This window comes from Opisthocomus hoazin, chromosome 15 (genome assembly GCF_030867145.1).
Source record: "Opisthocomus hoazin isolate bOpiHoa1 chromosome 15, bOpiHoa1.hap1, whole genome shotgun sequence".
Lineage (NCBI taxonomy): Eukaryota > Metazoa > Chordata > Aves > Opisthocomiformes > Opisthocomidae > Opisthocomus > Opisthocomus hoazin.
In genome coordinates this window covers 16950749-16975900 of record NC_134428.1, presented here as the reverse complement: position 1 = coordinate 16975900, position 25152 = coordinate 16950749, and the positions used below count along the sequence as shown (strand labels likewise).

The 25152-nt window shown below is 42.2% G+C and overlaps 2 protein-coding genes across 10 annotated transcripts in view; both read right to left on the bottom strand.

Moving 5' to 3' along the window:
- The window catches only part of LOC104333667 (acyl-coenzyme A synthetase ACSM4, mitochondrial), a 29756-nt gene extending 29217 nt beyond the window's left edge, over positions 1-539 (bottom strand). For all 4 annotated transcript variants that reach the window (XR_012765607.1, XR_012765608.1, XM_009939199.2 and 1 more), the window contains exon 1: positions 345-539. Coding sequence is in view for 2 of the 4 variants with exons in the window: in XM_009939199.2 (XP_009937501.2) it covers positions 345-539 (195 nt within the window). In the remaining 2 variants the exon portion in view is untranslated. The remainder of the gene's footprint in view (positions 1-344) is intronic.
- LOC104333666 (acyl-coenzyme A synthetase ACSM3, mitochondrial) lies at positions 518-23066 on the bottom strand. Of its 6 annotated transcripts, none has more exons than XM_075436464.1 (14): positions 22919-23059; positions 15056-15320; positions 14595-14805; positions 13079-13286; positions 12088-12231; positions 11073-11256; positions 9154-9233; positions 8212-8335; positions 7380-7460; positions 7132-7233; positions 5591-5718; positions 5362-5461; positions 4588-4707; positions 518-607 (listed from the first exon to the last, which is right to left on the bottom strand). In XM_075436464.1, the coding sequence occupies exons 2-14, from the start codon at positions 15254-15256 to the stop codon at positions 599-601; spliced, it is 1692 nt and encodes a 563-aa protein (XP_075292579.1). In that variant the 5' UTR covers positions 15257-15320; positions 22919-23059; the 3' UTR covers positions 518-598. The 6 variants fall into 6 exon arrangements, with proteins under 6 accessions (XP_075292579.1, XP_075292578.1, XP_009937500.2 ...); XM_075436463.1 differs by lacking the exon at positions 518-607 and adding an exon at positions 3466-3946 and having other exon boundaries at positions 22919-23057; XM_009939198.2 differs by lacking the exon at positions 518-607 and adding an exon at positions 3466-3946 and having other exon boundaries at positions 11073-11229; positions 22919-23056.
- Between the last annotated feature and the right edge of the window lie 2086 nt (positions 23067-25152).

Genomic DNA, 25152 nt, shown 5'->3' with positions numbered 1-25152 from the left:
ACTCCTCGTATTCTGGATGGAGTTGTGGAATACTGTTAAACAGAAGCAGCATAGGCAGAGGACAAAATAAAACAACACGACAACATGGTATCCCAGGACTCCTTCTAATCTGATTGCTCAGGAAGAGCAAGCTAAGTGGTCTCTAACTATAGGGCATCTGGACAAATACAGAATCCACTTTGGAGCAAGGCAATTAAACGTTTGTGGGATAATTTCCTCTAGCATGCAATGTCATTGTTATATTATCTGTATTTTTATGTTGTCAATATCTAATATTATAATATGCAGAAGGAATAAGCACAGCCATTCTGAAGTTAAATCAAAGTCAAAAGGAACTCATCTACCTTTTCAATCTCAGACCATTTGTCCAGTACATCACTTGCAAAGTTAAAGTACTTTGGTATCTCCTGTTTGCCTTGCCTGACGGACTCATACTGTGAATGTACATCAGAGGCAAGCAGCTTGGGGTGTCCATGGAAAGTCCGATTAGGCTTCAGAATCCACAAGGATTTTAGAGTCCGTAATTTAAACAACTTCATGGCAGAAGACAATGTACATCAACGCTGTAGACTATATAAGAATATTAGCAGAATTCTTGCTATGAATCCTGCAACAGAAAAAAAAAATGATCTTGAGATTATCCAAAGGCAATTCAGTTATGAAACCATGAGTTATTAATTGAAGTCGCTTACGTTACTCACAGCCAAAGTGATCTTTTTAACAGTTCAATTAAATGTGAATTTCCCCATCCTGCTTTATTTTGTACCACCAGCTTTTTAAGGACTTAAATGTACTGTACTGATCTGGCATCTTCTCTGTAGCTCAGCTGATCCTTATGGATTCTTGATGTGTTCTTTAGGGCTGCTAATTGCCCCAAACCCTCCTTAGTCAAACACATCACATGCTATTGTTTGCCTTAAAAGAAGGTTACTGGTTCTTACACCAAAGCATTCAGCAACTGATTCTCTGTTCCTTTTCCTTCACAAGGAGCTGGAGGATGTTTCCTAGTGAAGGACTACTTGCCATCAAGATTCTCACTGCTTTAGCTTTAAAAGTTTCTGACTGATTTATCCATTCATCACATACATCCCAAGAACCTTCACTTCATTATCCCTTACATAGGTCCCCAAATTTGATTTAGACACTTCTACATTTGCTCACTGTAAATGCCCTCTTCCATCTGTACTCACCATAATGATCCTAAAAATTCTTAACTTCAATTACTTTCTTCTTTTCCATTGCTACTCTTCTTTTTTGCTTTCTTTTTATATTATTATTATTTTCAGAACTCTAGAAGATTGCTCCTGAACTGTGCTCAGCTCTAAAAAATTTAATTCTATTTAGAGGCTTCTCGTAAGTGCACATGAAGATTATCAAACATGGAAAAAGAACTGGCTCATTTCTGGAAGAGCTCGCAGTCATAGCAGGAGCCAGTGGAGTCCTGGAGGCCTATGATGATTCTGAAACCTGGGTCCATCTATTAATTTTCCTTTTTCGACAACTAAACACACATTACTAAACAAAAGGTTAGGTGAGTGACTGTTGAAATACAGGCTTATTTCCTTTTCTGTTCTTACAAAGGATGAAGCTATCCACAAACTAGGAACAAAATTATAGGTGAACTCTTGACTAAATTCTTTTCCATGAGGAATTACTGTGGCCTGAGCGAAGCTCCAAAGTTTTGCTGTTTGTTCCAGGTTTTTAAGTTCATTTTGTGTTCATTTACCTTTTGTCCTGTGCCTTCAACTGTAACCACTTATCCTTCCATCTCTGACGCACTGATCTCAGTTTTGGTCAAATTCTATTCCCAAAGAAAAAGTAACTTATTTAACAGTGGAATTATTTCCTTATTCATTATGAGAAAGTGTTACAGTAATATTTAATCTGCCTATCAAGTGAATGAACTCAAATACCTAGAGTCTGCACAACTTAAGTCTTTACTTGACAGCAAAAAAATCTGGATGCCGATTTTCCCCCAAGAAAAGATACTTCGTCAAAACCAACAGTAATTCACAGTGTTCTCCATGCTGCATGGAGATTGTGGTAGAGAAGTACTGACCATCTGTAAATAATCCTGTAGGATATCATTTGCTCCTGAGAAAGAATCATAGGACATGGTTACAAAATTAAGTGTTACCGTGTCCTTCAGTGACACCCACTTCAGAATCAGGATTATAGAGCAAAAACTTATTTACATGGTACTTACGTGTAAAATCAAAACTCTATTAGCAGGTCCTGGAGGAAAAAAAAAATCTAAAAGGTTTTACTGGTGAAAAATGGTCTTTTAAATACTCCTTAAATTCATCCATAGAAAATGCATGTTAATAAAGGGGGTTTTATGTCATATTCTGGGATATACATTCATTTTTATTTTTTTTTTCTTAATTAAGGAAACAACTGTCAGTAAAAATATCAAGACTCGCTAAATGTAACCTTTCTTTGGGGTTGTCACCTCCACTGTTAATACTAAAAACCAATGGATCCACTTTCATTCCTGTAACAGAAAAGCCTAATCATTTTGAATATTCTTTTTAATAACAAAGTAAGATATTTCTCATTTCTTAGTCTGCTCTAATTCTATGATTTAGCTATAATCTACAGATTTCAGAGCATTGCAGTGGCAAAATCTACACAATAGACTGTAAAGAAAAAGCTCATTCAGGAACAGTATTCAAGACTGGAAATGGTATTCAAGACTGGCAAGATGAAAAACATTTTAAATCCAGGATTTCCTGGTGGTCTACAAAAATGTCTGCAAAGTTTTGCTGTGAGAGCCTTCAGTTTTTAGCACTTTTTCACCTGCAAACTCAGAGGTGAAAATGAAGTAAGAAAATTCAGGAAAGACCCAGTAATGGCAAAGCCTTCTGAACAGCTGCAAGAATCAGAAATTACTTGTCCCAATTTAGTACCATCTGCTTCTTCTCAATGATCAATGACACTAGGAATTCAGAGAAACAATGCTTTCCTGACCTGTTTGCTGTGGATAGGATAGACTGGGTGCTGGCTGGGGCAGATCCTCTTCATCCAGTTAGTTTGGCTTTCAGGACATGTGTTTCCCAAACAAGGCACTGTAAAGATTAGCCTTTATCTGGAGACTTGAAACCTGGACACTCTGGCAAAAAGGATTTGGAGTGAAACCCTTTCTACTTAATTATTTGCTTCTTTTGAAGTAATGGGAGCAGAACGTAGCACAAAACAGATCAGGCAGCACAATTCTTTCTCTGGAGTAACCTTTTTCTTGTAATCATTGACACCGTTGTTATTGTGTGTAATTTGCACCTTAACCTTAAGCACTTTGTATCTTCTTTTTTCCCCCCACTTTAACCATTCAAGCGGATCAGAAATTCATCCAGACGAAGAGAAGTAGTTAAAGAATATGTCTTTCTCCTTCCACTCAGAAAGAACTTGGGAATGTTACAGTGACAGTTTTTGAAGAGAGAGTATCACTTCACTGCTGATACCCACCACAGGACAAAAAATATTTTTATTAATTTATCATTTATTCGTAATTATCAAAATGCTGTAGATAAACTTTTAAAAATTTTTTTTAAAGGAAGCTATTTATATGAATTCCAGTAAAAAAATCAAACCTTTGTAAGATCCCGGATCTGTCCTTTCTCTCTCTCATTCCTCATTCTTAATTACCTGCACATTCTCCCTTCTGAAAATTTTTAGGTCGATGGCAAAAGGGGTCCTAATACCACACATCCTCAAGTCATATGAGTGTTATCTCCCTTTTTTTTTTCCATAGCTTGTTTTTCTGTATGTTCTCCTAGTGCTCTGGATCACGACCATACGCCAAGTGTGATGTGCTATGGCTGGTACAGATGATGGAAATTTTCTCAGTTCACAGATCATGTTATGCTCTTCCCCACTCTTTGTTCCTTAGAACCTTTCTCTGGATTTTCCCAGTAGCTGTCTTTGGCAGATCCTGAACAAACTCCATCTGAAAGGCAAAAATGCTCACTTTTGGCCATATACATTCTGATTAACGTCCCAGGTGCAAGGAAAGACACACTTTGATTATGGCTGAGGTAGAAAGATAGGAAGCTGCAGAGCTTGGGGCTGGGACGGTGAAACTCCTTACTACACATCTGAGCTGACTGCACAGGCAGTACTTGCAGGGACAAGTACCACGATCCTGAAGAGATGAGTGCTTCAGCTGTCAGGACAGGGAGTTGCTGGTGTCTTTCCTGGTTGTAAGGGATGGATTCCAACCCCTCTGCTGCCAGCAGGAATTTCCCCTTTGCTTTGGCTGAGAGCCTGAACAGAGCTCAAGGGAGGAACTGGTTAGAGCTGACCATTTTGTCCATCTGAGTCACCGTGAAAATGCTAGGATTTCATGAAAGGAAGACTGGATCCTGATAAAGAAGTTACATTACCATTTCCTCCCTGTGGGTCCTTTCTAGCACATACAGTGAACCCAAGTCTACAGCTGCAACAGAACCTGTAATTTAGCTTTATTTTATTTTATTTAGCTATGGTTGGAGTGGTTGTCAGGATGCAGTTGAAAAGAAGCCGAGGCAGGACAAAATCTGTTCAGTATTTGATAGAATTAGAAGACCTATCTTTTAGTGGTGTACTCACCTTCCTAGGATACTTGTAAGGTGCAGTCACCTTCTTGACATGTTGCTGAAGCTCTTGAGTTAATTTTTTTGGATCATGTGACACAAAAGCAGGAGCTAAAACAACGAAGGCTTTGACTACCTGTGCCACAAAAGTTAAGAGAGTCCATTAACTTTCAGATGTGGGAATAAAGGGAAACATTTATTGCCAAAACTGAGTATCAAAATTCAGAAATGCAAAAATTTGTGTTTTTTCTTTAATTTCCCTTTTCATTGCCTCTTTATTACAGAATGCAATGCTGTGAAGGACATATTCTGCAGCATAGGATTTTTTGCTATTTTTACACTTTTTTTTTTCTTCTTAACTTTATATACTACTAAACATTCAAAAAGTTGTAGAACAGAAAAAAAGACATCTGAAAGTCTCACCCTAGGGCTCAAAGAAATGTTGCAAAGTTGAAAAACACAAAAAGAAAAATTACACACTCTGGATATCGTTGCCACCATGTGCTTAGTGACAAGAAGAGAAATAATCCGAGTTCTATTTCTTAAACGAAAAGATGCCACAAGAAGTCTGAAGACCCAAACTTTTTTCCCCACATCAAACCCTGCAAACAGGGAAATAATTCTGAAATTCTAAAATCTGTCAAGGTATGGTTTTAGAATTATTTTAACCCATTTTAATTTCAATAATCTGCAACCTATTTAAGTCTAAGGAAGGAATTAATTCTCAATGGGGACACTGATGCTTAGAATAAAGTAATTTCTTTGTATATCTTTTTTTTAAAATTTTTACCTCCCCTCGAATTGGATCAGGACTGCTGACAACAGCTGACTCCGAGACAGCAGGGTGTTGTATTAAGGCACTTTCAACTTCAAATGGGCCAATACGATACCTAGGAGAACATACAGATATGACAGCCATAGCAAACCAATCATTCAATTGGTCTTTCCAGATGGAATTTTGTGATAAGACAGAGCATCATTAACACGCAAATAAGCAAATCTAAAAGCAACAGACTTACCCAGCAGAATTAATTATATCGTCAGCTCTTCCAACAAACCAGACATATCCTTCTTTATCCATAATCCCTCTGTCCCCAGTGACATAAAAATTTCCACACACGGAGGCAGCAGTTTTCTCTGGATTATCCTGACAACAAACAAACATTTCAAAAAATGTATCTGATTGTTAGTGAAGTGTAATGCATTTCCTCTGCGGCGGTGCTAAAAATGATCAAGACAATTTTTTAAGTTGTTTCCAAAATGAGTATGTTCAATACTATTCTATGTCTTCAATTAAAAAAAACAGAGCTGCATTAGTTAGTAGTTTTGTGGTGGAAAAGAGCATTTGTGTATATATGGATTCACGTTCTAAGGAAAAATGCCGTGCTTTATCAAAGCACGCATCCATCACAGCAAATTACTAAAATGCATAACTCCCCCTCTTCAGAGAAACGATATATCATTGCAGGGGGTTGCCACGATAACCTCCTGTCAATGGAAACTTTCTACCCCTAACCTTCAAGACCAAAACACAAATGAGGTGATGTACATGAAAAACTTCATTCTCTACATTATCAAGTCTAGATTACACAGGAAAAACACCTTGACAACAGAAGACATAATGAAAAATTGAAGTAATAGCACCGAACCAAAAGTATTTTTTTATCACATAATGAGCAATTACTTCGCACAAGTTGATGTTTGAGGATGCTACAAATATCCGAATATTATGGGGGGTCAGAAGAGGATTAAACACTGGATAGGTTCCCTAAAGCTTATTCAACATGACAGTTCAAATGCAGTGGAGAATCTATTTGTCTAATTCTAGTGTTCTTTTAAGTATGCACTACAACTCAGCACCATCACAGATGGAATAATAGCTTAGATGGACCTTTGACCTGAACCAAAACGGCCACTCTTCTGACACCTTTTTTTAAGCCTGTTCGGCTTTCAGTGAGTAGCGCATTCCCATTCAAATAGTAATGTTAGATTACGCATGCCAATTCCATAAAGCTGTACGATCATCTACACTTGAACATTCTGTATTGTAGCTTGTCTTTGTGCCGTTGATCATGTGCATATCTGTGGCAGGCCACTGTACAAAGAGAGGGATACATGCATGTTGGAATGTCTAACTGTTAAAGATTTAAAAGATCAGTCCGTGGGTACCTCTGACAGCGGTTACGAGGGAATAAGATACTTGTGCTCTCTGTAAAGCCTCCCTGAGCTTCTGACGTACTAGAGTAGCCTTTATAGGCTTCCTATGGAACAGAAGGGAAAGAAGTGATGCACTGGACATTAAACCCATGCCAACTGCTAGGTACAGGCCTGGAACAAGGAACCCCCTGGTTCATATTGCATCTTGAAGTTCTACTCTGCCAGTCAGTCTGTTCCTGGAATAGCAGAACAATGTACTGATCAGGCTCAAAGCCCTCAAGCAACCTAGTGAGACCTTGGGAAGATCCTGGATGAAATTCTGCTGCTTGGATAAGTCAACAGAACCTTGCCCTGGGCTCTCTTGAGCTTCCCGGCAGGCACAGACAGACCAACTCAGACTGACCAAGTATTCGGAGAACAGACAGAATGGTCGCGTTGGTTGAACTCGGACAGCAATGTTGCCTTCTTCTCCTGTAGGTAGAATAGCCCCATGGTCATCTATGATCTGCAGAAAGGATGTGTCATTATTGCTTTGATTAGCTCAGTGAAAAGTCTGTTACAGTACAGTGCAGGACACAGAAGGGACAGAGAGCATTCCCTACTCCTGTACCCACAACTGCAGCTGAGCTCAGGTGTGATATATCAACATACCTGCACATCGTAAGGGGGAACAGCTTTTCCCAAAGAGCCAGGTTTAATTTCCATTCCTTTCATATTGGCACATATTGTCACCTGAGTAACAGATTTTTTTTTTCTTAATTTGTGCAACATCTTGTAGACTTTATTATTGTTTGTATTCGGCACAACACCTCATCATGACTTTGTCATGAAAAGGGCTGAATCAGGATGGAAGCGCTGTGGTTCTCCAGCATATCATACAGGGGCTGAGAGGCATTTCAGATCAGCCCTGTGGAATGACGCTACTTGTGCTCAGTCTAAGCCAGTGGGTTCTTCTGCAAACACTTGAATTTGCAAGACAGCAGATCTGAAATTATTACAGATCTTATTTCAATAATGGGACAATTAATTTGGGACCATATCAAGGGTAAGAGGAGAGAATGCCTGAAACCTGACTCTTAATAGCTTCGTTAATGTTCACTTACAAAGAAGTCTGGGATGTGAACTGATTTAATATTTTTCATTAAAACCTCAGACAGGCCAAATTGATACCCAGAGCAAATTATTTTTTTAGTTTTGCCTTTAAGTAAAGATGATGAAGGGATCTACTACAAGTTATTTGATCTGAGGTAATCTCTGGCATGGTTTTTGCAGGGGGATGAACTCCGTAGTCATAGCATTTCCTATAACACTAAAATCTGGAGCTAGTTGATTTTGGAACCATACAATCATTATTATATTGAGGCTCTTTTTAAAAAAGTTAATTTAAATAGTTCTCACCTTTTCCATTGATTTATCAAGCACTTTGTGCCTCTGGTATTGTTACCTTTGAAAAGACACGCTGCTGGAATTAATGCAAACATACTGTTTCAGTCTGGCCATAGCCTTCATAGATATCCAGCCCTGTCTGGATCTTCCACTTCGCCATCACTTCAGGATTGAGTGGTTCCCCTCCAGACACACAGTGTTTCAGACTTGAGAACTTGTAGCTTGAGAAGAATAGCAAATGAAATAATTTTCTTAACTCCTGAAAGAGCAGTGAATGGTCTTAACTAAACAGCCTCCCTCAACTTTCAAAGTATGTATGCCTAAAACTTCACAAGCTACTTTGGAAATGACAATAATCATCCTGTTACGCAGCCCTGGACTGGACTCCTACATCGCTCGTGTTACCACTGAGGATAAGGTGGTTTATCTCTGTGTCACTGGAAGTAATTTTTTCGCTGGAAAAGAGTCAGAAAAGGCGTTTTCTTGGAAGAGGGTTTTGTCAGGATTGAAGACCTTTGTGAGAAGAATAAGTACCTTACTGAAGATATGACAGCTCCTTACAAATCACACCAACTGCTTCTCATAAGCTGAGTCTTTTACAGTGTAACAAACTGGTGGGGACAGCTGCCAAATAACTCTCAGCATGTGAATGTCCTCTAACTGCTCACTTCATTCTCAAGTACATGGGAACAGCTCCACTGTACTCCAGTCATTCCCCAGCCAGTGCTGCCTGAAACCCTGACTCAATTTAACTGTGAACCATAAGTTCAGAGGAAGTGACAACTTAAAAAAAATCTCACTTGTTTCCTCTGTGCTGTCTTTTCAAAGACCCATTCCTAAAGCCTACATGGCCTAAGGTGTGACTAGTTATTCTCACATTTCAGAACACAGCTTTCTTTCCTAAGAGCAAGTTTTGCTAATTAGATTTCCTTTGACTAAAAAAAAGTTAGGCAACATAAGGAACTAAAGAGCCAGAGCTGTCACAGTATTATCTCTCAGCCTCTCTCTGCTATCCCTGCGACAGACAGGTGTGCAGTACCTGCTCAAATCATGTTGGACCAGCATGCGGTAGGCAGTGGGAGCAGTGCAAAAGACAGTGATGGGGTATCTTGAGAGAGTCTAGAAAAACAGAAAGTTATTTTGTTGAAAAGAAAATGTAATAATAGGTCTGACCTTGTAAATGTGCAAGTGATGAACACAACTTATGTGCTCAAATGTCTGCAAAACGAAAACCATAAAACCCAAACATACATTCAACACAGAGAATGACTATGGATTAGTGACTGTGAACCCTGATTGCAGAGCGGCTGTACCAGTCAGTCCCACGGCTGTAGAAAATATAGTACGTTCTGTCCAACAATAATCACTCATGTAAATGAAGGACCACTGACACTAGTAGCTCCAGTTGAGATTGTTTTCTGCTTCCCGAGGGGACTGTGTCCCAGGCTCAAGACTAAGTGACAATAGTGAACTAGATCAAAGCTTTTTTTTGGTGACAAGTGGTGTCCCTCAGGGGTCAGTACTGGGCCCAGTCTTGTTTAACTTCTTCATCAACGACCTGGATGAAGAGTTAGAATGTACCCTCAGCAAGTTTGCTGACGACACCAAACTGGGAGGTGTGGTAGATACACCAGAAGGCTGTGCTGCCATTCAGCGTGACCTGGATAGGCTGGAAAGCTGGGCAGAGAGGAACCTGATGAGGTTCAACAAAGCCAAATGCAGGGTCCTGCACCTGGGGAGGAACAACCTCATGCACCAGTACAGGCTTGGGGTGGACCTGCTGGAGAGCAGCTCTGCGGAGAGGGACCTGGGTGTCCTGGTGGACGACAGGTTAACTATGAGCCAGCAGTGTGCCCTGGCTGCCAAGAAGGCCAATGGGATCCTGGGGTGCATCAAGAAGAGTGTGGCCAGCAGGACAAGGGAGGTTCTCCTTCCCCTCTACACTGCCCTGGTGAGGCCTCATCTGGAGTACTGTGTCCAGTTCTGGGCTCCCCAGTTCAAGAAGGATGAAGAGCTACTGGAGAGAGTCCAGCGGAGGGCTACAAGGATGGTGAGGGGACTGGAGCATCTCCACTACGAGGAGAGGTTGAGGGAACTGGGCTTGTTCAGCCTGAAGAAGAGAAGGCTGCGAGGGGACCTTATAAATGCCTACAAATATCTGAAGGGTGGGTGTCAGGAGGATGGGGCCAAGCTCTTTTCAGTGGTGCCCAGTGACAGGACAAGGGGTAATGGACACAAACTGAGGCAGAGGAAGTTCCGTCTGAACATGAGGAGGAACTTCTCTCTGAGGGTGACGGAGCACTGGAACAGGCTGCCCAGGGAGGTTGTGGAGTCTCCTTCTCTGGAGATATTCAAGACCCGCCTGGACAAGGTCCTGTGCAGCCTGCTGTAGGTGACCCTGCTTCGGCGGGGGGGTTGGACTAGATGACCCACAGAGGTCCCTTCCAACCCCTACTATTCTGTGATTCTGTGATTCTGTGTGATTTTCCAATTGCGTCCTCGGGAAAGTCTGGGTCTCCTCTCCACGCAAGAGGCCAAGGTTGAGGAGAATAGGCCAGCTGACTGTTTTCGCGAAATGGCAGAGAGGAGGAATAGGCATTTTGGCAACTCACTGAAAATTCAGGAAAACAGGGCCCTGATTCTGGTCTATGCCATACTCATCCTGAGCCCATAGGTAGCTAGAAATCCATACCTAAAGTGAGCTTTAGACTAAGTATGGGACATGACAGTAGTGATCCTGACTTCTTTTTAGCCTGCACCCCTCACACATCTCCTCTACACTGTAGCCATGTCACATGGCCCAACCAGGAGTGAAAACACTTGTTCCTCTAGCTTACTGAGCACCAAAGGGAGGGATGACTGCTTGGGACGTGGGAAGTACTATACCTGCTACCCAGCTTGTTTGCTTCATTTATGCAAAATGGAAATAAAACTCACAGTATAAAAAGTTACGTGTACCTCTGCAATAACTGCTGGTTTAAACTGTGGCATATTGTGCACAAATACACATGACCCACAGATCCATGGTGCAAAAACACTGCTCCAAGCTGATTTTACCCAGCCAGTATCAGAGGTATTCCACATTATATCTGAAGGAGTCAAGTTCATCCAGTACCTGATGATAAAGCAGAGAAAAAAAATGCTTCACAGAGTGTGAGAACTCAGGCACAGCTCACAGCATAATTAAAAGAAAGGGCAGGAAGCTTCCATCAGAAGATGCGGTGTCAGCAAGTGGGGCTCTTCAGAAAGTTTGTAAGAGTTGAAGAGAATCTTAACCATTCTTTTATATCCATTCATTCCCTCCTGTTTAACATTTCCAGCACTTGCTTTTCCCCTGAACAGTGCAAAACATCCTTGGTTTAAGTTTCAGAATCTGGATCTAGATCAAAAACTGAAGAGATCATTTGGAGTAGGCTTTCTCCACCTTGCGGATTAGAGACATGAGCTAAACCACAGCTTATTTCTCTAGGCAACTAACCAAATTACCCCTATGGACTCTTTTCCACCAACTTCCAGCTCAGAATGCCTTGGGAAATGCATCCTTTGATTTTCATGAAATTTCCCACTCCTTGGGAAGTGTAAATAAAAGATGTTCACTGAAAGCAAACCAGTACCAAGCCACAGATTCAAACTGAACTGTAACTTTTAAGTATAATGCTATGGTCCAAGCTTGCTCTGGTTCTCAAGGAAGGTTTATAGAATGCTAAAGCACTGAACTTTATCTGTTTTTTCTGTAAGGAGGCTATCCTTATTGCTATTCCACAGTCAGCCCTCTGAGTGACAGAACACTGATGATCTTAACTGAGCCTTCAAGAAGCTTTTAATAATGAGGGTTTCACTGTGAATGGTGAGGAAGAAGCAAGATCCTACACTCCTGAAATGCCTATGTTTACTAGAGATTTTACGGTTACATTTCAATTTAATTGTGATTATTTCACATAATCAGGACATTGGGAGCAACTACAAGGTGTACCTGCCACTGGTTGCAAATCCGATGCCGTAACTGCTGTGGGACTGCACTACCATTTTTGGAGAGCCTGTACTTCCACTAGTAAAATAGATCAGCATTGGGTCTTGACTCCTTGTCTTGACACATGTATGGTCAGCAGATGTCACCCTTCAGAAGAAACAGTATACGACGGTTACTACATGTAGTTTTTCCACAAAGGAAGCAGTATTTTTTTAAGGTTTAGGTGATAAACAGGAAAACAGCCCCAAACTGTATGATCCCACTAAATAAATAGTTGCATCACATATCACAGGTAAGAGTTAGAGAGCACATTTTGCTAGTCACAGGTGTGCTCTGTATGCCACAACTTTCAAGACGTGAGCACCTACAGCACATTCCAGTGACTGTGCATACAGCTATTTTGCAAGAGCACTTGAGGTGCTTGTTAACAGAACAGCAGGTAGATGCAAAACCAGCTTCTGCCTCAACACATATCGCCTGCCAGTCTGAAATCAATGGGGGACATATTCAGGCTCTTATGCCAGGTAAGGTGGTCTCAGACACGTATCATATCATTTATGTTCAAGAGACTGATGAACACTTCAGATTGTCTGGGCTACCAAGATAGTCAAGGGAAGAAATAACTGATGCCATGTTAGCTGAGCACTGCGAGCTGGCGAACTGAATTAAAGAGGCATTAGGCTGGGCTCTAGAAGACAAACACAAAAAACCTGCAAAATAAGTACTCTGGGTGCTTGTCTTGTGACCACAGTAGAAACAGAGAGCTTTTAAAAGCTGTCAGGCTGCTGAGTAAGAAGAAGCCGAAAGACCTGAATACAGAAAGTGTGCTAGGGGGATTTGTACTTATGCAGTGATGACAGCAAGTTGGCAGAGGGATGCAAAAAATGTAGCTCATTTGTATTTTGGAAATTAATTCCAAAACTCAGCAATGTCACCTGACTGATACAGCTTCCTTCACCTCACAGGGATGATGGTAAAACAGCTGGGTACTCACGCAAAGAGTTCTTTGAGGTTCAGCCATCCATCTCTGCTCCCTTTGGCTACAATTAGTTTGCTTTTCAGAAACTGGCAGCCAGGCAAGACAGATTCCACTGCAGGTGCCAGAGTATCATTGGTAATGATGCACTTGGCCTTCGAAGCCTGGAGTCGGTATAAGATGTCTTTGGCTGTTAATTGGGATGTTCCTGGAATAAAGACAATTCCTGGAAAAAAGCAACAAGCAATTTAGAAAATTGACCATTTCTCTTTATTATGTTCACAGGACATGACCCCAGCAACACAAAAGCTGAGCTACTTGCGAAAACTTATTCTTGGAGAAACAGCAGTCAAGTATAACTTAATGTTTGAAGGCAGAGCGTGGGTAAATTTGTGGCCTAGGAAGGAACTGAAATCATCTGGCTCTGAAAGAACTCCAAACCCTGTAACACTGATGTTTCGTGTCATCCATATTAAAGGTATATAGATCATGAGTAGGATCTAGATGTGAAGCATTTTTGAGCATTTCCTTCATAATTCAGAACTCGGGAAGGAAGTCTTGAGATTATGATCCCCTTCAGTACATGAATAAGGCCAGCATTTGGATTATATTTACATCTGGAATAAAGTCATTATTCATTTCAATAAGGAATTAATACCTCTGATGTGGGATAAATAGATTGAGGTCAGGTAGCTTACATACATTGCTCAGTCAACATATCCCTCAAGCTTGGATTCATTTTGTAATACGAATAAAAGTAAGTTTGGATACTGAGCAGAATGTGATTGAAGTCACATTTTCGAGGCAGGGGTGGAAGGAATCAATTTAACGCATTTCTATACTTCCTTTTCCCAAAGATTTTAATAGACTTGACCTACAGATTGATTTCAGTGTTCTTCCACCTTCAGAGTTGTCTAACAAATTTTACAATTGGGAAACTGAGGCACTGAGATACTGAATGATATTCCCACGTCATAGTCCAGAAAATCTTGGATACAGTAGAATTGGATTCCCTCAGTCAGCCCCATTTACAACCTGCAAGAATCACAGAGCTTAAAAGTGAGACAAATATATTTGATCATGTCCTTGTTGATGCTGAATTGTTTCATCACGGGTGTTTAGCAGTCTAAAAATGCAATGGGTCAAATTGTTCTTAAGAATCTGCAAAACTGTAACAGCAGAGCAATAAAAATATTGTATTGAATCATTAACCAGTCTAGTCCTATAACTTACTGCATTAGAACTGTCCACACTGATAATGTATCTGGTCAAATCTGGTCTTACATTGTAACCATTCAACCTCCACTGGCTTCAACTGAGGATGCCGTTTAACTGGACCATGCTTATTCAGCACCTAGTACAATGTCACTTTGGTTCTTGTGTGGGTGCTGCCAATTCTTCTATGCAAAAGATGAATTGTACAGGACACAGCAGCATATTCCTGCTTACATTTTTTTTCTCATGAATTTGGCATATTTTTCATATCTTCTATTTATTTTCTTTCTGCATCCAAGAGATCAGTAAGGTTACTCACCTGTTCGCATACAGGCTACATTCAGTAGCCACCATTCAGGAACACGAGGCAGAACTGCTATAACTCTGTCTCCTCTCTGCAAACCACATGCCTCAGAAAGCATATTGGCTGCTTTCCTAGACAGAAATCCTAACTCTTCAAAGCTCCACTTCACCTCCTCTCCCTCATCATTTACCCACCAAAATGCTGGATTTGCTGGCCTTCTTCCATCCTAGAATGCAACAAAAGATATTGAAATAAGAAGACAATCCTTAAAAGGTTTAATTTCAATCCAGAGTAACACCAGACTAGGCAAATTGTCCCTGGCAACTAGTCTTTGCAAGTGACACTTATATTTCTGACAAAGAAAATATAATAGTGCACTCTACTCCGCAGCTAATATTATCCAGTATCCATCAGGAAAACTGATTTCTATCATCTGAGATTTGTTCAATGTCCGTGAAGTAATAGAAAAATACTACCTTTTCCAGTTGTGACCACTCATCTAAGACATCACTTGCAAAGTTGAAATATTCTGGCAATTCCTTTTTACACTGGTTGACAGAGTCATAATACGAAATAATCTGAGATGTAAGAAGCCTGCTGCATCCATGGAATAATCTGCAAGGTGACCTGAGAATCCGTAAACACTGAGGAATCCATGATTTAATAAATGTTCTCATGATAAATGATGTTTTATCAGACAGTGGAGAAAAAATCAGATGCACACCTACAGGAACCAGTCATCTGAAATGAAAGAAAATACATTTAAAAACAGCCAGGTATTGGATTCTGTCTAGTTTGCAATGTTGTACAAATTAATAGAAACCAGCATGAATAAATAGGTTGTTTGTGTTCCTCCCCATCTTCCCTCATTATTTTATGTGATTCTTTAAGTAAGTTTTCCTCGTTTTCTGGCAAAGAGATTGTGCACTGGTTTTTTATTATAATCTTTGTCCTCTACTTTGTTAGCTGATGAATGAACCTTGGATCTCATCTCTAAACTTCCACTTGCCAGTCTTTTTATAAATATTTATCTCTTGATTGCTGTAAATCTTGTATTTTACTTTGCCTGCTTACAGAAATAAAATGCCACTAGTTAGAAAGTGTTTTGAGGACACTTGTTTATCCCCTTTGTTTAAAACGGCCTCTGTAATTACGCTGTATCTTAAATACACACTAGAGGGCGAGTCACACTGAATTTATGCACCGACAAAACTGATGAATCTGATTTACTTCATTGTGAGTTCTGTTTTCACTGGGAGCATGGAATAAAGACAAACTAAACACTAGACAAGCAAAGGTGACAAGCCAAAGACTTCCACTGGCTTTGCACTTCAGTTGACCACCTGAGGAACCTGATCATACATAAATATATGGGACCTGATGAGATGCACCCCAGAGTCCTGAGGGAATTGGCTGATACCGTTGCCAAGCCACTCTCCATGATATCGGAAAGATCATGGCAGTCAGGTGAAGTCCCTGGTGACTGCAAGAAGGGAAACATTGTGCCCATTTTTAAAAAGGGTAGAAGGGAGGACCCTGGGAACTACGGACCTGTCAGCGTCCCCTCTGTGCCTGGGAACCTCATGGAACAGGTCCTCCTGAAAGCTATGCTAAGGCACATGGTGGACAGGGAGGTGATTCGAGACAGCAAGCATGGCTTCACCAAGGGCGAGTCCGGCCTGACCAACCTAGCGGCTCTCTATGATGGAGTGACTGCATCAGTGGATGAGGGAAAAGCGACAGATGTCATCTACCCGGACTTCTGTAAAGCCTTCGACACAGTCCTCCATAACATCCTTCTCTCTGAATTGGGGAGATACGGATTTGATGGGTGGATAAGGAATTGGTTGGATAGTTGCATCCAGAGGGCAGTGGTCAATGGCTTGATGTCCATATGGAGATTAGTGACACGTGGTGTCCCTCAGGGGTCCATACCCGGACCAGTGCTGTTCAATATTTTCAACAATGGCACAGACAGTGAGACCAAGTGCACCCTCAGCAAGTTTGCAGATGATACCAAGCTGAGTGGTGCAGCAGACATGCCAGAAGGATGGGATGTCATCCAAAGAGACCTGAACAAGCTGGGGAGGTGGGCCTGTGTGAACCTCATAAGGTTCAACAAGACCAAGTGCAAGGTCCTGCACCTGGGTCAGGGCAATCCTCGGTATCAATACAGGCTGGGGGACGAAGGGATTGAAAGCAGCCCTGCTGAGAAGGACTTGGGCATACTGATGGACAAAAAGCTGGACATCAGCTAACGCTTGCAGCCTAGAAGGCCAACCGTATCCTGGACTGCATCAAAAGAAGCATGGCCAGCAGGTCGAGGGAGGGGATTCTGCCCCTCTACTCTACTCTGGTGAGACCTCACATGGAGTACTACATCCAGCTCTGGAGCCCTCAGCACAAGAAGGACATGGACCTGTTGGAGCGGGGCCAGAGGAGGGCAACAAAAATACTCCGAGGGCTGGAGCACCTCTCCTATGAAGAAAGGCTGAGAGAGTTGGGGCTGTTCAGCCTGGAGAAGAGAAGGCTGAGGGGACACCTTATAGCAGCCTTCCAGTACCTGAAGGGGCCTATGGGAAAGATGGGGACAATGTTTTTTAGCAAGGCCTGCTGTGATAGGACAAGGAGTAATGGCTTTAAATTAAGGGAGAGTAGGTTTAGACTGGATATAAGGACGACATTTTTTACAATGAGGGTGGTGAAACACTGTAATGGGTTGCCCAGAGAGGTGGTCGATGCCCCATTGCTGGAAACATTCAACATCAGGTTGGACAGGGCTCCAAGCACCCTGGTCTCACTGAAGATGTCCCTGCTCACTGCAGGGAAGTTGGGCTAGATGACCTCTAAACATCCCTTCCAACCCAAAGCATTCTATGATCCTATGAGTCGGCAACTTTGAAAAAGATACCGGTTGCAAAACGAACTTGCAAAGAAAATTCCAGCACTTCCAGTTTCTCCTAATCTTTCCTATGCAACATACAGGCAGACGTGGAAGAGACAGAATGATGATGATGATACTGCAGTTATTTAAAGCCCAGTCTTGGAAGTCAAAAAACTGGGTCTTTACCTATAGATGCAGAATCTTCTGATAGACTTGTTTTGAGTATAATGAAGTCCTTAAGAATCTACCCACCACATTAAATCTAAGGGAATCTTTCTCTCAATTCAATTGCGCCAGTTTTGCTTTCAAATCTTTCTGTGTGACAACCTTCTCCTTGTTTTAACAGCCAGCACTATGTACCTATCTCGCAGGCATACTACACAGTTACTTTCATCTTTGCATTACGTATTGCAAGTGTAGGTGTAGCGACAGCTTACAGTGTTCAATGCCAGTAAATAACAGCAACTGACATCACTCTAAAACCACTGTATTTATGAGGCAAAACAGAGAAATGCAAACAGAAGGTGCTCACATGTGAGGCATGTGTCAATGGCTCTCAACCACATAACAATTTCCAGGGTGTGAGTGGTAACAAAGCAGAAGGCCCAAGAATTGTATTTAACCTGCATCCAGTGTTTTCTGCTGACTGGCCTGGGACTTCTGCAGAAGGCAGCTTTTCCATAGCTCTCAAACTGTAAAGCCCAAAATGAAAGAGCCAGAACTAGTTAGCACTGATGAAGAAATGTGCATAAATGTGGCCTAATCTGCTGTATGTCTAAGAGAAAACATTGTACTCTACCAGTTTCCATTTTCTGTTCAGTTTTGCTCAATCCCACTCCTTTCCTCATTGCAAATCTGTCCTGGCAGGACTCACTGCTGTATGATCCTCCTCTTACTCCAGTTCCCTTCCAGGACATAGCTGTTAGAAGCCCTTTCCAAAATGGTGCCTGTTCCCTGGGAGCAGGTTTCCAGAAGGGATTTGAGTTGACTCCTATTTGTTTCAGTGCCAGACAGGAGAAAACCAGCTCTCTACGCAAATGGTTTTGTCATCCTACCTGTGCTCTGGGAGCCCTAGGCTGTGTTCTGAGCTCACAACACAGCCTGTTCAGATCAAAAAGGCCTTGTTAGCTTTTCCCTGTTCTTCTGAAAGATGCATTTTACTCTCCTAGGATGTCACTTAAAAGACAGCTTTGGAAAAGAGCCTTTTACGAAGAGAAAAAGACCACAAAGTCAAACAGGAGACTCTTATCTTTCTGCTTTTTTTTCCTTCAGTACGCGATTGCTGCATCTGTATTTATGTGTGATCTTATCTAATAGAACACGTCTCAAGGTGCATTACAAACCAAAGCCTTTGAGATTGATAGGAAAGAGTTCACTTGAAACCCAGCCCTACTCACACCAGATGTGAAAGAAACCTAAATTGAAGTGCTCTGCCACCCAAGATCCTTCACTTTCAAGAAAATGGAGGCTACCACATCAACCACCATTACGAACACTCCTTCCTCTCAGCAATACCCTCCCAATACCAGACTTTTCATGCTTTAGTCTAAGGAGCAAAGCAGCACTTACTGCACCTCAAGATGAAAGAAAAGGCATTACTGGAGACAATTTCTTCATCCATCAGTTTGGTCCTACTAACTCAGACCCACCCGTCCTCCAGTAAGCTCTGTCCTTGCCTGTGCCAATGGAACAACCACCAGAATATCACAGAGAGGCCACAGCTTTGGGTCTACAGTTCACAAATTTCAGTACAGTTTAAGGGTGAACGATATTTCTGCTACAATTACAGACTGGAAGATATTCACAGAAATAACCATTTCTGAGTAAATGGTGCCTTCTTAATCTTTTTGTAAGATATTTCTTAAGATGTTCTGAAAAGACTAGCTAGAGAGGCCTCATAGTTCACAGACACAGTTGATAGCTATCCTAGGGATGAAATAGTACGTTTGGTCCCTTCAGTTTACTGTACAGTTATTAGCTGCATAAAATTGTGCTACCACTGAAACCAATGGCAAAATCTTCTGGTTTAACCCGCAAAGTAGTACATTAATTGAGCTACAACATGGCACTTAAGCAGAGATGGGAGCCTTACAGACCAGGCACTGAAGAAACACAGATGTCAAAATCCCATTTGCAAAACAATGAGAGTTTTTCATGATTTCAACATGCTCTGAATCAGATCCATAACAAGTAGCCCTAAGTGCAACAGACAACCAAATATTAAGCAGAGGAGCAGCCCTCAAATACTTTCCAGGTACCTCACTTGCTGTTTTGTCTGCAGCTCTGTGCTGGGTTATGGTGACAAGAGCAGGCTGTCTACTCAGACAAGTGCACTATGAATCGACTGGTGCTTCTGTGGGCAAGTGTTTCCTCCTGGCTCTCTCACCCTTTCCCCAGGGTTCTGATTATTTACAAAAACAGTAAACTCACCTTCCCCACAGACACTTTTTTTCCCAAACACTGGTAAAGATGGGGAAGTAATTAACGACATTAATATTCCTGTGGAAAGGTGCAGTTGGCTCCACTGGTGACAGACTCCACTATCAACCTTATAAGCCTCTTAGTCTGGCTGATGCAACAGCAGCCACTTGAGCAGCAAACCCTGCTGCTTAGTGCTACTTTGCTCCTCTCTTCTCAGTAACTGGATAAAGGCAGGGCAAGATGAAGACTCATCAGTTTTTCTTGCTGCCATTATTGTTTCTCACAGGCTTCCTGGCAGCAGACAGCATAAGCCCAAATGAAACAAAGCCAAAGAAAGCCAAATTCCCCAAATCAAAAAAAACAGAACAATGTACTCTTGCTGAAAAAGAGCAGCTTTGACGGAGCATTGAAGGAAACTAAGTACCCGGTGGTGGAGTTCTGTGAGTATCAGTTTCCACTGTCTCTTAATCTGATGGCTCTGCAGAGCATGACTGATGCTGGTGTACTCAGGTATGCTTGTTTTACTGTTGTTGCTTTCTCCTCCAGTAGTCCTTGTTTGTTCGATGTATCTATTTCTAACCATAACTACAGTAATCTATTCCTTTTTGGGGTGGTTAAATACCATTCTGCTATGTAAGATGGATACTGAGAGTAAGATGGGTCCTCATACACACAGTGCCGAGTTAGTATTCTCTGCTTCCACTGCCTAATTTTGTATGTATGTGTTTCACAGCAGTGATGGGTGAAAAAAAAGCAAAAAACCATCAGACAGGGCTTTTCTTCTTACATTTTCATAAGCGCTTTATATGAGGTTTTTGCTGGATGACATCTCTGTGGTTGTTTGGACTTCGAGGAATGTTTTTTACAACGTTTTGGTGTCTGCAACTCCATTATACAGGACTGCAAGACTCTTCGCCTGAAATTAGCACTTGGTTAGGTGAAGGCTGGTTTGTGGTGGTTTTTCTGTTAGGTTCTTGTTCTTTTCTCACAGGGAGGAAACTTGTAGAGCCTTTTCAGTAACTTGGTTAGAAGGTCTGGCCATCTAAGCCTTACAGAAAGTAAATCACAAATGCAAAAGCCAAAAGGTCTATTCTCATGATGTTATCCATCTAAATGTTCAGATGCTGCATAACTTCCCACTCCACAAACCTGGAGCTGTATTTCTTAGCAGCTTGCTGGTAGCAGAAACTCTTCAATCCGTATAAGACATCAAAAGCTTTGTCTCTGTTGCCTGGGCTTGACATTGCTTCACTGTGCCATACTCACTGAGCTGAGTGCATGCATCCACTTAGCCTTAAATTATGCAAAAACCTTGCAAACTAGCACTCCTTTGGAGAAAGGCAATAAGGCAGGTGCAAGATGAAAGCCCCAATCTATTCCATATTGGAAATTAAGGCAATATCCTGACTTTGCAGAAGTGCATGTAATTTGTTCTTTTGCCTCACTACCAAACCTGGATGGTGATGATAATAGTAAGTACTAGTAGTAGTAGTAGCGTAGGTCAATCTGAAATGAAAACAAAAACTAAAATACACTAACAGATTAACAAAACTAAAAATATGTTTGGATCATACCAAACATTTCATTAATCTTGAAACAATGTTATGAAACTTTAAATATTTTTAAAACTTTCAGAACAATCACATTAGGACTTTCTTTAAAACTTAATGTTTAAGACTTAAACATTTTCGAAAGTGCTGAAATTTAGGAAGATTTTCTTTTTTAACTGTGGAGGATCTAAAGCTATTTGCCAAGTTCCGTCTGCAGTTGTGAACTGTTTTGATCAATTTATCAGAAAGACCTTAGTTAAGCTCTGTTCTCTGCTTTGTAACAGCTGCTTCAAAGCACAGAAATTAAATGTCCAGGTGAGAGAAGAGTTTGCAGCCAAATCTCCTCAGTACCAGCAGAGCTGATCAACGATGACATATTGTAACACACTTCTGGATTTCAACCTAATACCGAACGGAAAGAAGACATGGGAGAAGTTTCATAAAGAGACAAGAGATGAAGAAAGAATTGTTCAGAATACAGCAGCCCAGGGACTTGGGCACTCAAAGGATGTGGGAGATCTAAATCAGGATTTCTTCCTCCTCCTTCAGAGCAGGGTCTTGGACCTCTCTCTCTGATACCCCAACCACCCTCAAAACTGGCTTTCTTCAGGAGGAAAGGACAAACACACTCTTCCATTCCACACTGCATCTTCCAAAAAAGTCAGAGATAAAACACTGCTCCCCAACCACACTGTTCTCCAGTGATCCTCACTTGAATTCTGGTTTGGAGTCAAGGTCACCATGTCTTTCTGAAGGGTTTACTGAAAACTCGTGGACTGCCTTTGCCCCACAAACCATAAAGGCATCGACAGTCCCTGCAGAGAGTTATGAAATCACTCACAAGAGTCATGAGCTCCACAGCCCAGATACGTTATCTAGAACGCACTGGCCTCAATCTCAACAGCTCCCTTTGGCGACATGCCACTAAACAGCCTCTGGGGCTGTGAAAAACTATCCTGCAGTGAGGCACTGCCCTGGGACGTAGGAAACCTGAGTGCACAATGCTGAACCAGCTGGTTCATTTGCTGTAACCATTTGCATTGCCACAGCACAGAGACTGAAGACAGGACATGCACATGCACCTGCACAGAGAAGCCATAAAGCCCTAGTTTTTTATGTCCTACTCCTTAAAGCAGGCTATCTAAATAAACTGTTAAGGGAACTTAGACAATGAGAGACAAAGCAATATTCCCCAGATCACACAGGAAATCTGTGGGGCTGCCAGGAATTAGCTTCAGAAATCCAGAACAAATGAAAGACCTGAGACCTTTCTCTTCCTGACCCATTCTCAATCACAGAGATGCAGTCAGAGAATGGGAAGGAACACCATGCTTCCCAGAAAGCGGGATTTCTTCTGGTGCTGTACCAACATGGGGAGAAGTTTGAACTCCAAACTTTGATTCAACACTCTAGGATCTGCCTTAGGCCTATCTATTAGGAGAAAACTCCAACGCTTTACCCATTGCACACCATTATCTACTTACCAGTCCCACAATATTTATCAGGAGAGGCCCGCTTTGATGTCTTCTGCCCAGCGACTCCCAAGTCCTTCTAATGTCCTTCAGTTCCTCCCTCACAGTGTCCCAGGTCTGCCTTCTCTCAGGCAATGTTTACTATAAAAACACATGCTGACTTTCTGCCAAGGAGTATCAGGCTACACTCACAAGCTGAGCAAAGTACACAGGGCAAGTACCCAGACTAGAAGCAAAGTAATGACCCAGAAATCCAGCACCCTTCTCCCCTCATCTCAACTGCGCTGTGCAACAAGAAAGTAGCTGAAGGGGCAGTAGAAAGAGGGTGTGGAAGGACACAGGAACAGGGGTTCCGGCTTCTCTTTGGTTTTTGGGAAGGCACAGAGGACAATGTCTGAAAACAATGCAAACAGCACACAGCAATGTGCCTGCTCTCCCGTGGACGCAAGCCCTGCTGCCTGCCCAGCTAAGTTATGTGCCCTGCATGGGCTAGGAGCACCTAATCTCAACGCTCAACTGAAAGTGCTCTTCTGCTGCAGTCTGTGGCATCTCCCCATCCACGTTAAACTAATCTAAACACCATGCAAATGCCTATTAGCACTGGGAATATAGAGCATTTCCCACAAGCAGAAGGTAGATCTTACATCAGCGTTGCCTGCATGGGAGAGTTCTACTGTTTACACTATACATTAGCTGAATGTAAGTCGCTGTATTGACTTTCATTGCAAAATATCATTGCTTTCAAACAAAACAAAACCAAAAAAATCTCACATGCTCTAATAAATACCCTCACCACAGGGAGAATAAACTTTGTACTTATAAACACAAACACTAAAAGCACTGCTATACACCATGGCAAACTGTAACCAGTTGAAGTCATGTATTGGCTTACTCTAGTTTTCCCGGGGAAAACAACTGTCTAAACACAGTAAAGCACATCTCCTATTTAATTTCTCTTCAAAAGCCTTTCATAAACCTTCCCATTTTTCTGTCATCAGAACGGTTTTCACAGGACTTTGCAACTGTGCCATATTTCTCCATGCAAGAATGTCCTCAGATCCTCCAAACAGTACGGTGAATACCATTCACGTTTAAGGCTTTCCCAGGCTAGAGAGGCAGAAACAGCCCACAACATGCTCCAGCCCAGGGCTAAAATATAGTGCATCGGCCCACATCAGCAACTGGCCATACTATGACTGAGATGACACATGTTAAATGTACCCAAACACATTGTTTACGACCTGGATGAAGAGGTAGAATGTACCCTCAGCAAGTTTGCTGATGACACCAAACTGGGAGGTGTGGTAGATACACCAGAAGGCTGTGCTGCCATTCAGCGTGACCTGGATAGGCTGGAAAGCTGGGCAGAGAGGAACCTGATGAGGTTCAACAAAGCCACATGCAGGGTCCTGCACCTGGGGAGGAACAACCCCATGCACCAGTACAGGCTTGGGGTGGACCTGCTGGAGAGCAGCTCTGCGGAGAGGGACCTGGGCGTCCTGGTGGACAACAGGTTAACCATGAGCCAGCAGTGTGCCCTGGTTGCCAAGAAAGCCAATGGGATCCTGGGGTGCATCAAGAAGAGTGTGGCCAGCAGGACAAGGGAGGTTCTCCTTCCCCTCTACACTGCCCTAGTGAGGCCTCATCTAGAGTACTGTGTCCAGTTCTGGGCTCCCCAGTTCAAGAAAGATGAAGAGCTACTGGAGAGAGTCCAGCGGAGGGCTACGAGGATGGTGAGGGGACTGGAACATCTCCCCTACGAGGAGAGGCTGAGGGAACTGGGCTTGTTCAGCCTGAAGAAGAGAAGGCTGCGAGGGGACCTAATAAATGCTTATAAATATCTGAAGGGTGGGTGCCAGGAGGATGGGGCCAAGCTCTTTTCAGTGGTGCCCAGTGACAGGACAAGGGGCAATGGGCACAAACTGAGGCAGAGGAAGTTCCAGAGTCTCCTTCTCTGGAGATATTCAAGACCCGCCTGGACAAGGTCCTGTGCAGCTTGCTGTAGGTGACCCTGCTTCGGCAGGAGGGTTGGACTAGATGACCCACAGAGGTCCCTTCCAACCCCTACTGTTCTGTGATTCTGTGATTCTGTTTCTGCATAGAAGTGGGTATTAAACTGTTCTTCATTTTCACTGGCAATACAATGGGTTTAAACACAGCCTGTGACTGACAATCTATGTTGAGATAATGACATTTAACAGGCAAGATGAGGGTTACTCTTACAGACAAACATCTCCTTTTCAATG

Excerpts from the sequence above, each read along its gene's own strand:
- LOC104333666 (XM_075436463.1), bottom strand. The coding sequence starts at position 15,256 with ATGAGAACATTTATTAAATCATGGATTCCTCAGTGTTTACGGATTCTC. Across the intron at positions 7,461-8,211 it reads GCTATGGCCAGACTGAAACA|GTGACAATATGTGCCAATAT; the intron begins GTATGTTTGCAT and ends TCTGTTACTCAG. Across the intron at positions 3,947-4,587 it reads CTTACAAGTATCCTAGGAAG|ATGGAGTTTGTTCAGGATCT; the intron begins GTGAGTACACCA and ends TTTGCCTTTCAG.